Source organism: Lytechinus variegatus, chromosome 5 (assembly GCF_018143015.1).
Source record: "Lytechinus variegatus isolate NC3 chromosome 5, Lvar_3.0, whole genome shotgun sequence".
In the NCBI taxonomy this organism is placed as follows: domain Eukaryota; kingdom Metazoa; phylum Echinodermata; class Echinoidea; order Temnopleuroida; family Toxopneustidae; genus Lytechinus; species Lytechinus variegatus.
The window spans coordinates 13,725,368-13,742,130 of NC_054744.1; the positions used below are offsets into that span (position 1 = coordinate 13,725,368).

At 36.6% G+C, this 16,763-nt stretch overlaps 1 protein-coding gene across 1 annotated transcript; it reads right to left on the reverse strand.

Annotated features, from left to right (window-relative positions):
- Positions 1–6,184: 6,184 nt before the first annotated feature.
- LOC121415467 (NAD-dependent protein deacetylase sirtuin-6-like) lies at positions 6,185–16,683 on the reverse strand. Its single transcript, XM_041608669.1, is given in 9 exon segments — positions 6,185–6,893; positions 6,896–7,097; positions 7,909–8,032; positions 8,945–9,025; positions 9,935–10,024; positions 10,804–10,863; positions 11,372–11,554; positions 12,419–12,546; positions 16,540–16,683. Coding segments are annotated over 9 exon segments (1,482 nt in total). The 5' UTR covers positions 16,606–16,683; the 3' UTR covers positions 6,185–6,345.
- Positions 16,684–16,763: the final 80 nt, after the last annotated feature.

Genomic DNA, 16,763 nt, shown 5'->3' on the forward strand with positions numbered 1-16,763 from the left:
AAATCATGAGACAAAAGAAATCAAAGCGAATGGTGGCAATCTGACTAATACCATGGTCACATTTGTTCTACAGCGGCCGTACGGCGAGTCGAAAACAGCCGTTTTATCAATTTTGATTCAAACCACCTATATGTAGTTGGACAAAACGGCTGTTTTCGACTCGCCGTACGGCCGCCGTAGAACAAATGTGACCATGACATAACCAATCAGACGGAAAGAAAATGGAAATGTAACTTTGTAAACATAAATTATTAAAAAAATATATATGTATATACATAGGCGTAAATGGTTCGACGACCAGATCATTTTGACACTGGATTTTATCTGAGAAAAATATAATTAACTTTTGATAATCACTTGTTTGTGTTCCTCATTCTTTATTTGTTTTTCTTCAGAAACTGATTGAATGCTGTCGCATATACCGGTACATGTATGTCTTCCCTGTTTTACCCACCCAAACCCATAATTTTCCAAAATGAATAAGATGGTCACTACTTTAGTACAATGTGTATATAGTAGCCACATCCTGCTCTATGAATTGGTTTGGACAATATATTTTCTGTCAGAGACCATTTCATTGTTATATAATGTTGCATCATTGTCTATTCATTGATTTTGAATCCCTGCAGTTACAATGCTTCATGTGAAACCCTTTCAATATTCACCTCACCATGCTCACGGCCTTACTATATTTTTTCTGGGTGTGTTTCCTACATGTACTATCAGGAATATTGTATATTTTACGGGATATTTTATCAGCATTTTCCGGCATGGTATATCAGATAATTAAACAAGACAAACTAAATTCCGCTAGGCTTATAATCTAAAAAAAGTTTTGGAAATTTAAGATAGTGGAATAAGATAACAAAGGCAATTTTTTTTCGTTTGGTTCATCATGTTGGACGTAATTGATGGGCTTAAATGACAGCCGAAACGCCCTGCACCATAGGCAGTTCTAAGATATTATTCCTACTCCTTGTGCTTATTTATAATTGCTTGGAAAATGACACGGGATTTGCCTAAGTTTTAAAGAAAAATTGCCCGTTTACTTTTATTTGCCGTTCTGGCTGCATTATGAAAAATACGAGACATTTGACTTCCTCCTGCTCGTACGCACGGGCGTCCGTCGATATAACACATAATATTTTTATGAAAAAAAATGCACCTTTTTTCTTAAAAGTTGATGGAGAGGGGGAAAAATTAATCGTATCAAGTCGGGGTATTCAGTAATGAGTACAGGAGAAACTATATTTCACTGATTTTCATGATTCATCCCATTTGATTAACTCATCTATTCGTGTTTTGGGGCTAATCTTTCCCTTACGCATTGCTTTTTGGCAGTTCTATGGAAAATGCACCTTTTTTCACACAAACTTTGAGACACTCTGTATTCATTCCCCCATTGCTCGAGAATGAATGGGCAGTTATCGACGGGATTAAAGATTTATAGAAGAATGGAATGTATATTCATGAAAATGAAAGCCATTTCCCCATTGGATGTTATCTTCAATACGTGTTTTTTAGATGAATCAGTTATCGAATAGGCTCTCCTGGCATTTGAGGTCTCTATCGGTGACGTCACTCAGGATCGTCATGCCTGGACCATCGGCCAGGCAGGGGTCGCAATGGTATATGATTTATGCATAATGCACTCGATATATACAATAATCTTGTCCTCCCGTTCAAATGAATGTGAAACTCATGTAATTTCCATCAGAGCATTCAACAGGAGTACTGTAGTACACATTTCTTTGTTATAAGTGAATTAAAGTCCCTCCAGTGAGTTTGCCTCACCCCTGTTGTGAAAATGTATCACCCCTAAGTTGTAACACAGTCAGCTGTTTGCACTCAGGGTCACTCCGTGACCTGTGTGTGCGTTCAAGAGTTGTACACGATTTTCTGTCTCATTTAGGCAGAAATCTTTCATAATGTGTCTAATACAAAATAAATAACTGGGCTATTTTGAGAGGAATGCTTTTACTTCAAGCCACCTTGATTTGATTTCCGTTTCACAACATAAGTATGATAAATATAACATGACAAGGTCGAAAATACTGCAAAACATAATGAAATATATATAACATAATCTTAGACTTAAGGAACACAATTCAACAAATAAAAAAACCTAATATGACATTTGCATTTCAAAGTAAAACGGAGGGTCTTGCCGAAAAAAGCAAAGCTTGTACAAAAGGCAAGACCCTAAATAAACTTAATTTCATTACACAAAAAAAAAACACTGGGTCGTAATGGTATATAGAACTTTTGTTTACAAATAAATAAAAACAATTTTGGTGCACTTTACGAAAAAAAAGTAACAGGTGGATCATGCAAGAAACATTTTGTTTTATAGCATTAGGGAGGGAGGGGGAGGTTAGGGGAAGAAGAGGGGAGGGACAGAGAAGTGCAGTGTACATGACGTAGAAAGAAAGCCTTAATTGTTGTGAATTACTATTGCAAACAAGTAACAATATGATTTGGTTACAAACAATTGTGGTAATGGTCAGGGCATGAACAGAAGACTTTAGTGATAATTATTAGACGAGGCTAGATGAGTTTATGAATCAATTAACAACGGGGTGGTGTGGGAAGCTTGAAGAAGGGGGAAGCGAATGAGAAAAAAGGCCAGCCTTCCCAAGATGACATCGATGGTACTAATTTTAAAATGTGAATCCGAAGAGATAGGGTAATTAGAGTACATCTCTTAGGTACAGTATGTATCCAACCTTTATCCAATGCTATTTCTTCGACACCATCCTTCCTCAGGCCCTCGCTCTTTAATTCTATCTTTCTCTCTTCAGTCTCCATCCTTTTCTTCCCTGGTTTTCACCCAACCCTAGTTCCTCTCTTCACTCAATTCATCTTCACTTTGTCTGTCTCACCTTTTTCTTGTCTCTCTCCCCCCTCCCCCCTCTCTCTCTCTCTCCTCTTTCTTGATGAATCCACCATTGCTTGTTCATTCTCCTGGTCACTTTTTTACATTTCATTCAGAATAAGATTGCTTTACTGACATTAAAAAAAAATCTCCACTAAATCAATACTGCTTTTCAGTTTATTCATTAAGAACAAATACATAAAATGACACATTTATCACAGTTCTAAAACAGTCAATGATACAAGGTTAAGAACCTGTCAAATATAACACAAAATTCTGAATGAAAGAGGAAGTGTTGTATGGAATACATCTAATAATAGCTCCATGACTGTTCTGATTCTACCGTCAAACTTGACCTCAGCATTTGAGATTAAGTCCAATAACAAACATCTATTGAGAAATGAATTGAGGACATTGAACATTCTTTGACGGCAACTAATGTGAAAGGTGACACATACTTTAGGAATGAATAGTCCCTCAGAAAATTTGGGACATAATAACCCAGTACCTAGAACAAATACATGTACTTCATGACAGCACAGGATGTTGCTAAGATATAAACTTCTCTTGAACTCTTCGTCTTTGATTGGAGCAATTGTCAAGTTTGAAACATTTTGTCCCTTAGCAATTGGGTTTTATTTTTTCTGTTGTCTACTTATATTATTTACCACGTAAGTGAATTAAAAATGCATCCAGTTGGATGCATTGAGATTTGAAAGGTATGAAATAATAATAAGGTTTGAAGCAACGTTTTCTTGAACAATCATTGCTGGAGCAAAAGCCATAATAAGAACAGACTTAGAAAACTGGCCAACAACCATCCTCCTATTCAACATGAGCATACTGTACAGGCCAATGGTACAGCTACCTAATGAATTGGCTGAAAGTTATTTTCAAAGGTGGTATTAACTGGTATTATTGTGTTGTTGTCATTTTGTTAATGTGATTTTGAATTCTTGGAAATGAAAACTATTTGATTTTATACATGTAGCACCCATTGAGAAGTTACAAGTAGCGATTATTCCAGTGCTTAAAAATTACAATTCTGTATTCATCAAATGCATTTTGCATCTAGTAAAAATGAAATTATCCTTCTCAGAAATGCAGAGCATATACACACATTGGTTTCACAGGCAATGGGCAGATTGAAGTAATCTCTGTTTTATGTTGCAGGGAATATACAACATTATGAAGGAAACCAGTGGCGGATCAGGGGGAGGGCACATCCGGCCCATGCATCCCCCCCCCCCCTTTGAGAGCCATAGAGAATATTCTTAATGTAAATATGCTGTTCTTACACAATTAGTGTGCCCCCTCCCCATTCGAAAGTTGGAGCAAATACTTTTAATGGGAATATTATGCCTCATACACAAGTGAGGACCTTATTTTTGCTTGTCAAATTTCACGTTGACAAAATGAGCTTTGTTTTTTGGGGGAAAACTTTATTTTTTTGCTTGATTAAATTCCCCCCCCCCCCTTTGGAAAATCATGGATCTGCCCCTGAGAGGAGCTCTTGACATGACTGAGAGTTAGAGATGATTTGAGTTGGTAAAATCAAGGTGAATGACTCAGAGTTAAAGATGACATGAGTTGGTAAAATTAAGGTAAGCATAATGTTTTACAATTTGAAACAAGAACGCACTTTCCCAATCTACTGCAACTTGTTTCAGTCGTGGATTAGGATTTTTAAAGAAGTACTACAGAATAACTATGTACTCAATAGATAGGAACGCCCAAAACATACTAAAATCACAAGAATCAAAAGAAAAATAATTGCAGCACTGTGGTTCTTAAACGCCTAGTGCTTAATTATAGGACTGACTCAAATCATTGATTACATTGATCATTGTGTGCAATCAAGCATACTAGTCATCTATAAAGAGGTAAGTCATACTGGTATTAAATGTATTTAGGTGCAGATATGAGGTGAAGGGTCACTTTTGAATCCGTGGCTGTGGGATTTTGGCAATCAAAAATATTTGATAACCAAAGACTTATCACTTGTCAAAGATTTCAAAAATGCAGTACGATTAAATATAACATCATTAAACTAAAGAGGGAAGTCATACTGGTATCAAATAAATGTCTTTAGGTGCAGATATGAGGTGAAGAGTCACTTTTGAATCGGGGACTTTGGGGTTTTGGCAATAAATAAAAATATTTGACAACCAAAAGTCCTATCACTTGTCGTAGATTTCAAAAATGCAATTTGATTAAACATGACATCATTAACCTAAACAGGGAAGTCATACTGATATTAAATAAATGTATTTAGGTGCAGATATGAGCTGAAGGGTCACTTTTGAATCCGTGGCTGTAGGGTTTTGGCAATCAAAAATATTTGACATACATGTACAAAGGTCAATCATCTGAAGAAGATTTAAATTGACAATGAGATTAAAATAACATCAAGAAAGAAGTCATACTGATATTAAATAAATATAGCTGCGGATAGGTGAATAGTCAGAAAAAAGGTACAATGATCAGTATTTGACAGAATGAATACCATCTTCTCCATGCGAACATCATTTATATCTACTATCAATTGAATTCAACCTGTTATTACACTCATTTATGGTGAAACCACACCGGTCTGGTTCATTTGCAGTTTTGTTAAGGACAAGATCTGTGTAGAAAACTTGAACTAAAGTTCTATGGTTATTTCACTCTTTATGTCAAGGTTCAGTGTACTAGTCTCCCTACTATAACTCACATGGTTAAAATGCTGCTTCAGCACTCAGCAAAGCTTTGACCTACCTATTCATTTGACCAGGTGAGGAAATTGGTCACCTGGTAGGAATATATTCCCTGAATACTCAAGTGCATCCTCATTGTAGAGTGCCTGGTCCTGTTGCAGAAAGTGGTGCAATCAAATGCAGCTCTAAAAATCTTACGCGACTTGCTTTTCTACCAATCAAGAGCGGGCACTTAGGACTTGCGCTTGATATTTTGACTCATGTTTGAACAAAATTCCTTTTGCATCGGGCCCTTAGAGTATCACATCTTGACATAAACATGTGCTTTCCAAGAATGGATATCACAAACTAGCATTCACTTATCCCCATGTTCTTAATTTCAAACAAATCATCATATTGAGAGTTAACCAATTGCCTACTGACATTGGCTAATCCCTGTACAAAGCCAATGGAAACGACACAATTCACAAGTCAACAGGTTAAACAAAGTACTTCACAAACTTTACTTGCAAAAAAAACATTTAATTTGAAAACCATTACTGAAAAAATTGTACGAGTTGCATCATTGCATCAATACATTTCAAAATTTCTCTTTAGAAAAGACCTGGTGAGTGTTTCATAAAGCTGTTCGTAAGATAAGAGAGACTTTAAGAACTGGTGATCATTTGTTTTGGTAAATGGTACACCATTGGCACATAAGAAAGGTTCACCAATCATTCTTAGAGTCGCTCTTAACTTAGGAACAGCTTTATGAACCGGCCCCTGGGCTAGGTGTCATGAAACTTTGATGTTACCTTCTACGTCCCTCTTCAATGCTCCAGTACTTACATTATCAACATTCTCATCAAATTCAGTCTTTCCTACACCTACAGAGCTGTCATAAGGCTCAACTTGTCCAGTATTAGTCAGACCAGTACATTGAATTTGGCTGTCTTCTACCTCTTGCTCCATGCCTTCACTTTTATCATCCATTGGTATCCTTTTGATATCTACTTCACATGTCGTCTCTTTATTATTCTTCATGCCATCATCATCATCATGTTCACATGTCCTGATAATACTTCCCATTGGAAGGTCCTTTAGTTTTGAATCTGGAGCTGCAGCATCTTGAATCACTTCAGTGGCACTCTTTTGAATTATCTCATGATTTTGTTCTGTCTTTTCATGTGGAGTTTCATTGGACCTTGCTTCAAGTTTGACCCGACAAGGAACGTCAAAGTCCTCTGAAACTTTATCTGTCACCTCTTCTTTTAATTCATCTTTTATTAAGTTGCTTGGTCCATCATCCAGTCCTTCTGCTACTTCATCTTTCACTTCTACTGTCTGTCTTCACTATCAATCTTGCAGTTTTCCTTTGAGTCTCCTTCGTGTATGCTTTCTTTGATGCCATTGACAGATAGTCCTTGCTGGGAAGTGAGAACCAAACTAGGTCCGGTATATTCTGGAATCTGGTAACCAAGATGCTCCATTAGCTGTGTCATGACATCATCAACATAGTAATTGATCTTCAGATCAGCTTGCTTATCCTGTAAAGGAATATAACATGGGGATAAGATAAGGGAAAGAAGAGGTTACACATCAGGCTTAAAGTCAAAGCTAGTAGCTATGAGGCTTTTCACCTTCCAAGACATAGAGTGCTATCTATATTTCAAACAGATTGGCTTCCAGTATTTTTGCTTTTTAAAATTTCTTAGAATTTACCTCTTTTTTTAAAAGTAATTTTGAATTTTTATCTTTTTGTACAAAATCTAAAATAGAAATATAGTTTATCTGGTGAAGTGTGTTATGATCCCTTGAAGCAATAATGCTATTCCCAAAATAACATTGATGTAGTATAATGGATTGGATAAGTAGTAAGTAGCTCCATACAAACAAACACATTTCAGAATACAAGCTATGACAGTTGATTTGCATTTACGTTTTTCATTCAGTTTTTAACATTATCCTCTTAATGTAAAAGGAAATCAAAAAATCAAAGTGAAGGTGCTCCTTCCCAATGATATGGATATGATATGGTGGAGCGTTGTGGCCCAGTGGATTAAGTCTCTGAACTTTGAAACAGAGGGTCTTGGGTTCGAATCCCAGCCATGGTGTAATTTCCTTCGGCAAGAAATGTATCCACATTGTGCTGCACTCGACCAAAGTGAGGTGAATGGGTACCCGGTAGGATTTATTCCTTGAACGCTTTAGGGCCTATTAATATGGCGGCTTAGCTACAGTTGGGGTAATAATATGATACCAAGTATCATTGCGCAGTTGAGTATATGCACATAGTAACTGCGCTATATAAATGGACATATTATTATTAAATAATCTTTGTGCTCATTGAAAACTTACCAGTTTAGTTGGCTGTAAATTGACAATGACCAGTGACCCTCCATTCTTCTTGGTCAGTTTTGGTAATGTCCCACTGGGTATGATTTGCAATGAAGTCCCGAGACATAGCGACAAATCACTCTTCCTGCATGGATTCATGGATAAGGGAAGAAAAATTGAAAATTACAACCAAAGTCTGCACACAACATACTCGTCATTATTCTAAACTGTGTTTCAATCTAAACCACTATCTTAATCTATGGCTTAATTTTGGATGGCCAAATGTGATGCAAATCTCTCTATCATCATTTTTGGTACTAAAAACATTACATACGGTTTTAAATGTTGAATACGATAGTTTTCTTCACGATTAGAGCATGGAAAATAGTCCAGTAAATATGATAAAAGTTTACTTTTAAACAATTTTTTTACACTTTCAGCTTTCAATAATTTTAGCACACAGTCCGGATCTAAATTTAAACCAGAGTTCAGAAAATTGGCTGTGATAGGTTTATATTCCTAGGTAAAAAGAGAATACACATGCTTATTAAACACAGCTGTGACATCAATTTTAGTTGAGTTGTGGCATGCATGTTTGAACTGATGCAAAATCAATCAAATTATTTAACAAAGCAAATAAAAAACAAGATTTAATGTATAGGCCACAACCAGCCATTTAGAGAGAGAGAGATAGAAAAAAGAAACGGTAAGGGTGTCAGGGATATTTACTGTTCATATTAGAAATATCTATTCTAAAAAAAAGTGGGTTAAAAATTTGACCAAACAAGTGCATCATTTTCAAACATATTCATACACATATTAATGCAAAGTTTTTCAAGAAGACTCATTTATGATATATGTAATGGTCAAGATTTGTTAATTGTACTTTCTTCAGGGTATACTACATGTTTTTTTTTTCCATCAGTGACTTTCATAGATATTAGATATATATTTTTGAAAAATCAGCAATATAAAAGCAATCCTTCTGAATCTGTGTGAACATGACCATTTGTTCAAGCATCATGCAAATAATGATGAAACCATGTTGATGATTTACCTTAAATGTTCTTCAGCTTGTATAAGGTCTGTTTCAGGCAAAGCATCCTCCCAGTCTAGAATAGTGTCATGCAGCTTTCCTCTGTAAAAACAATGAGAAATAAGAATCTATGGTAAACTGTTCATACTAACACACCTAAGATGATAGATAAATTAGAAGTACACATCAATGATATTTGTAAGTCTAAACAAATTAGAAGAGTAACTTTGGGTTCTATGATATTTGCTCCTACAGAAAATCCACACATTAAGCAAAACATCAATGCTAATCCTCACATTGTTTTCAACCCCCAAATCAAAGACCCTAACAAACAGCATCAGATGAATTAGAGGAGAAGCAATTGTCACTGGAGCAAATATCATGTTACCTAACTTGGAACATAATGTGAACTGTCATTCAAATCATTTTCGTTTACCAAAGTCCAATGTAAAAAAAAGAAAAAACATACCAGTATGCTGAAAATATATGATAACTATGATTAGAAACACAAAAACTTTGATCATTTTGAAAGTGAGGAAGAAATTCAGAATTTGCAGAGAAACAAAACTTTTCTTGGTTGTTCTTTTTAATGAAGGGCAGTTGACAACACATTTTGTCTGTTCTTCAATCCTCTGTAGGTTGCTGTGTGAAACTCCTTATTGTAGAAGAGCCATGGTGTAGTGGTTCTGACTCTCGCCTCGTAAACAGAGGGTTGTGTGTTTGAATCCCACCGCGGTCTAGCGTCCTTAGGCAAGGCGTTAATCCACACTTTGCCACTCTCGACCCAGGTGCTAAATGGGTAACCCGTAGGATGCGAAAGATATTGTATGTTTGATTTTGCCAGCCCCATAATGAGGCTGCGATGAATGCAAGGAATGCTCCCCTTTTCGTGCGGGATTGAAATGAATCCAATGACCGGGGTAATAATATGCTGTAACGTGCTTTGAGCCATTCTGGGAAAAGCGCTTCATAAAAATTGGCTATTATTATTATTGTGAATTGGGTGATTACCTGCATGTTCCTCTTCCTGGTTTATCACTGCATGGATTCCCTGTTGGTTTCAATCCCATGGTAGGTACTGGCATGGCTCTTATGATTTGTCTGTATGGATACAATTATAACAATCACAGTTTAAATAATGCTTTTACCCTTCATAAATGATAAAACATTAAACAAGCAAAATATACAATAAACATGAATCCCGCACAATCTATACAAAACATTAACTGTGCAAGCCATTAGATTTCATGAACTTCCATAGTAAATGATTATAATGGGGTTCTATACTTGCAGGAAGGATACAATGGTAGTAATTTATTTATTGACCAACACAACTACGCCAATCTGCATAGAATATACTGACAAATTATCACATGATTTAGTAGGATAGATTATCCATTAAAATGTAAATTAGAAACATCTCATCTATCTAAAAAGAATTAAGAAATTTCATTTCTTCCAAACTACAGTGGCAATAAAAAGTTAGTGAACCGTACAGAAAATGAATACATTTAAAATTGTTCAGGTTCTGTATATTTGATAGTGAAGTCAGGTGATAAAATATTACATTCAATAAAGCTTGTTTCTCTGGGCTCACCAAACATTTTAATGTTGATATCTACATTCAACATTCAGCATGAAGGAGTGCATTTTGTGGTAGGGTTCACTAACTTTCTAGCACCATCGTATTTCTCTGATTTTGTATCAAGATAAAACCTCACTGAAGCAATGAAGCAATCTATCACATGCATTTACTATTTTTAGTTTGGAAGTTTGAACAACCAACTATTAAGTATAGTTTACAGGTTAGCATGGTAAGTGATAAATTGTGGGGGGGGGTCATCACAGCAGAACAGTCTTTAATCTTCTTGTTAACCTACCTCTGACACCTGTGACATTGCTCTACAAACATATTTCCATGCAGTTCAGACAACCTATCCCTAATAGATAAGAGAAACAATAAAAACTGCATTACTCATCAAAATCCTCCTTTGTTCCATCAGATTACATTTCACAATTTCATGCTCTCGTTATTACTGAAGTAAATGAGTCGCTGGAGAAATTATACATCCTCTTGAATCTTGATATATGACTGATATGGTCAAGACTAAAATGTGCTTTAGTTCACCTGGATGCTTGCTTTAAAAATGTTATCCTGGATTCATCCAAATCAATATCATTACAATAAACAGATGTTGCAATTTGTTTGAACTGGAGAGCATGGAGTAGAAAAAGAAATTAATCAATAATCATTATGTTTTTACTATGGTATCCTCAACGTTTGTGTATTTATAAGGAAATTTGAGGATTCATAAATCAATATGAAAAACATTTCATTCTTCAGGTAATGGTCATATCTTAACAAGTCCACATTGAGTTTATTCACTTGGTGCATTAATTAATTTACACAGTTATGCCTACTCCATTGATTGGAAAATGGTAGCTTACTTTGGAAAGCCAGATCTTAGGTGGAGTCCATCAATGTTCTGGCTGATCAGATACTGCAGCTTTCCTCTTCTCTCCAATTCAACTAATGCCATATGGGTAAGTGTAGGCTTGGCGGTGTCAAAGGTCACATTCACCTCTGGCTTCTTTCCCTCCTTCTCCAATGTCCATACCCCTTTGGGTCCCCTGGAAGTTAAGAAAACACAAAGCCCTCATATTTGGGTTCTCAAAACTAAAAGAACACATAAAACTTGAGGATATTTCTCATTTCATGAAATTAATAAGTGTTTTCTATGAAATGTCTACAAAAAATACGTAAAGGCCAATATTCTGAACTCCCATTTACCAAAAAGTGCTCCGGTCTGATCTTCAACTTCACTGCAAAGAAATCGGTGAACACGTCCCACTGGGAATGTGTTCAGTGATCTAACAACAGGTACGTGTAGTAAAATGTGACACAAATCTCAAACAGTGCACATCCAAATTGACATGTAAAATACTCTTGGATGATACAAATTTAGTCATCATGGAATCAAGAAGCAAAATACTCTCTAGCATTGATTCGACCTCAAATTAATGGATACATAAATAACTTAGTTATTGGAATTGACTAAAAGGCGGAAGGGTTTCAAGAAAAACAATAACAATTTATTTGAATACAGGATGTTAAAAAATCCAAGGAACAAATTCAAACTTGTTATCCTTCAAGACTTCTGGAAAAAATGACTTAAAACATTTCAGTTACACAAATTGTATGAATGTCACAAAGTGCAATTCAACTCCTGCAAGATTGACTGAAGAATATGTTTTTAAGATTTGAAAGGCAATTCAACTCCTGCAAGATTGACTGAAGAATTTTTTTTAAGAGTTGAAAGGCAATTCAACTCCTGCAAGATTGACTGAAGAATATGCTTTTAAGAGTTGAAAAGCAATTCAACTCCTGCAAGATTGACTGAAGAATATGTTTGTTTAAGAGTTGAAAGGCAATTCAACTCCTGCAAGGTTGACTGTAGAATATGTTCTAAGAGTTGAAAATATTTTATCACATACCTAAAATCTGGAATGCCGGCTGCAGTACTGATACCCGCCCCACTGTGTACTACGATGTGACGACTCCTCTTCAACAAATCTGCAAGTTTCTTTACTTTCTCTGAAACTACCTCTAGCTTATCGAATTTCTATATAAAAAAAAGAAAGTAAAATCAAAATTTATAAAATTTATCCTAATTTACTCCAATGATATTGCAGGACTAAGCAAGTTTATTGATCGAAGTAGAGATGTCCATTTGCATTGCCAATAATTGCTGCTCTCCTTCAAACAAAATTATACAGATGCAGTACTAAAACCTACTTGTGTTGGCAGGGATATCATAACGTGGCCAGCAAAAAATTCCATAAAAACACTATAAAATCACTCAAACTCAAAGACATAAGGAAGAACAAGTTCTTGATTTGACGTACATCCGGTTAGGACCCCATTTCACAGAGCAGAGACCATTGAAAGACCAGTGAAAGACTTAAAATTGTTGAGGTCTTACAGCGGTCTTCAAGATCACTGAAATTTGTCATCTCTGTGAAATGGCTCAGAAAGACGCCTCAAAGAACTCTGATGAAAGACTCATGGATCTTTCTCGTCTTACTGGTCTTAGACTTGTCCTATAGCGATCTTTCAATGGTCTTTCAGAGATCTTTTATGCAACAAGTGATCTTTCAGAATTCTTTCCATGGACTTTGCCTGGTCTCTCAGTGGTCTTTCAATGATCTCTCATGAGTCTTACATTGATCTCTGCAAAAATCTTGAGAGACTGCCGAAAGATCATTGAAAGACTATGAAGACCTTTGAAAGTTCATCGAAAGACCGCTGAAAGACTGCTGAAAGACCACTTTCCTGTAAGACCATTGTAAGACTGTTTTGAACCATTTCAAAAAGTTTTGGAGCCCATGAAGACCACTGAAAGATTAGTCAGACCTCGTGTAAGACCTCAAAGACCATTGTAGGTTCATTGAGAGACCTCTGAAAATTCAACCAAAATTCAGGGTCTTTGAAAGGTCTTTCAGCGGTCTTGTTCTCTGTGGAATGGGGGTTTTAGCGATGCCGTTTTGAAGAACAATTTATAGATAAAAATAAATTATTTCACAAAAACTAAAATACAATGTGATTATATATATTCATGTATTAAATTTTAGTATTTGTGAAATAATAATTATTTCACAAAAGCTAAAATTTAATAAGTGAGGTCGCGCGTGCTGTGATCCCACTTCTAGTGTCCACAACACACGACTTCTATGGCTTGATTTTTCTGTGCGCGGCGACATGTAAGGATCCTTTGAGTGGGCCTATCGGCGAACAAACACTAAAATAGGTGTATTATTTCAAGCATCGCGATTGGCCAATAAGCGTCACATAACATCCACTAACTTTTTTGGTGCATTGCACGGCAGTGCAAAAAGGTGCGAAACGAAAATTGACATTGCACGCTCAAGCAAACCAGAGCGGTAGAACTAGAAGTCCCGGGAGAAGTGCAACAAAATGAGAATTTGTTTCTGTGTCAATTGCTTTTTTATAAAACAAATAATGCACTTGCTTTGTCGTGCGTAAAAGTAAATGCAGAGAAAGCTCAGTTTCATGTTCTTCAGATGGTGCACACTGCCACTGCCACTGGGCATTCGCCGCCAGCAGCTCGTGCACAGAGCAGCACCTATCTAAAGAAACCTCGCGTGCTCTGTATTTCCACTAAACGCACTCGGCTGCATGCATTATTTGTAGGCCTATACTACTTGTTCACTGCTACCACCCTGCCTGTGGAGAATCTACAGGTAGGACTATGGTATGCCAATGTTGTACAGAGCACACACTTTAAAAAATCATTGACAGAGATGCCAAGTTAAAAAAAATGTTATGCGTGAGATTTTCATGACTCGACGTCTCTGTGCGCGCGCGGCCAGTACTTACACTCGTACCTTGCGAAAAGGCGCGCGCTTCAAATGGGCTTCAAAACCATGCGATGCACGCACGCGATTCATCGTATCACGTATAGCTGTGCGCTGAGTCAGCCGCTGACTGCACTCTCGATTCGTCTCGCGTGCCGGGCTAGACGCGAAGGCGGTCGGCCAGTCGTATAATCTGGCGAATAATGCTACTTTTTCTCTTTTTTTTTCTGTCGGGTCCCGATGCGTGAGAAAAATGGGTGCCATGCGTGAGATCGTGAGACGGACCCTGAATGCGTGAGTCTCACGCACAATGCGTGAGACTTGGTAGCTCTGCATTGAAATATCACTTTTGTGACCAAAATTTCTAATTTACATAGGGGAAGGCGGGGTAAGTTGAGCACAGGGGCAAGTTGAGCCACCAGCCCCAGGTCAATAATGAATGAGTCAGACATTGTGGTGGTGTCATGTATTGATGACCCATAGCATAACCCCTAACCCCACCACAATGTTTCCACTTTGAAACAAAAAGTAGTTTTTTAGAAGGAAAAGTATGAATTTCAGCCAAAAAAGTAAAAAAGAGTGTGAAATAGATAAGTCCTTTATACACACACACATCTTTAATATAGTAAAGACATGTTAACAGCATTGTTAGTCCAGGTATGGATCTTCATTCTTGTCATAGTCTTTCATATGATGGATGCATAATAAATATGTGGATGCAAAATTATCGCACTAAGTTCGGACTGGGATAAGTTGAGCCAAACAGCATGGGGCAAGTTGAGCCATGGCAATTCTTATGGTAATATATCTTAAAAAACAAACAAACCATAAAAATCGATTGAAATGCAGGCTGAAAGGAGCAAATTTACATGACTGCTCTTTTCCTTTTAAAGGATGTTACTATTTATAGAGAATTAGCAAGTGAAGACTTTAAACAAAAAATTGACATGCTGGTTCTCCCCCCATACATTTTGTACGTAGTTTCTGTGGCTAAACTTACCCCAGACGGTGGCACAACTTACCCTATATATGGGGCAAGTTGAGCCATTTGACTTGGTTTTTTTCAAAGGTCACGATGACTTTCAGTGTGGGGGTAGAAAGTTGTATGTAGGTGAAAAACATTTCCCAAGAATCAAATTTAAAGGCAAGGTACTTATTTCTACAATAGTACTAGTCATATCAATTCTAACATGCAAAATGCAAAGAGTGTCACAATTACCCCGCCTTCCCCTACAGTTGCAATTTATTTTTCATTAGTAACTTGGGAATAATTTTGGTATTCACCAGAGCACTCAAAAACTTGAATTTTGGGCATATTTTTGTGTACGCCCTCTATTGGTGGAAAGTAATATGGCAAGAAAATGAATGATTTAGAGAATCAAATTTGAATAAGAGTCAAGTTGTATGAATAATAAGTGTATTGGAAACTGTCAGTGTGAAAAAATCAGACATTTGCCCCAAAGAAAAAGAGAAAATAAGCCAAACATTGCCACCCTTCTTTTGCCACACATGGAGATATAACTGAGAACAAGGACCCAAGGTTATATCATAACCTTGTTCATTGAATGAGTGGCCTTACGCCTATACGGTAAATTGCATTGCATGCAATGGGGATCCATTGCAATACAATACATGAAAACACAACTGTAAGCACATCGGACCGAAGACAAAAATGACCGTCAAAGCCACTCATTCAATGAACAAGGTTATAATATAACCTTGTTCTCAGTTATATCTCCATGTGTGGCAAAATAAGGGTGGCAATGTTTGGCTTATTTTCTCTTTTACTTTGGGGCAAATGCTTGATTTTTTTACACTGACAGTTTTCATTACACCTATTATTCATACTACTTGGCTTTTATTTCAATTTGATTCTTTAAATCATTTTTTTCTTAATTAAAAATAGAGATCAAAAAATGAAAATTTTCTTGCCATATTACTTTCCACCAATAGAGGGCGTACACAAAAATATGCCCAAAATTCAAGTTTTTGAGCGCTCTGGTGAATACAAAAATTATTCCCAAGTTACTAATGAAAAATATATTGCAACTGTATGAAAATTAGTAATTTTGGTCACAAAAGTGATATTTTAATGATTTTTGAAGTGTGTGCTCTGTACAACATTGGCATACCATAGTCCTACCTGTAGATTCACCATAGTATACCACACTCCACAGGCAGGGTGGTAGCAGTGTCAGTGAACAAGTGGTCAAAGCGTTAAATTTTTAATTTATATTTACCTCGGGAAGACCACATTTACCTTTGTGGTCATACGGCGAAAGACCTTCAGCATAATTCACAGACATTTTCCATATACATTCATGAAATTCAGTTGAGAAAAAAGCCCAAAGTGAAAAGTTTTGCTAATTTCTTTCCGTTTCATCGACACTAATGATTCAGTAGCGCTATAGCACTAGCAGTGCAGTGGCGCGCGCGCGGTGAGCGGATCGAGACGTAGACGGAT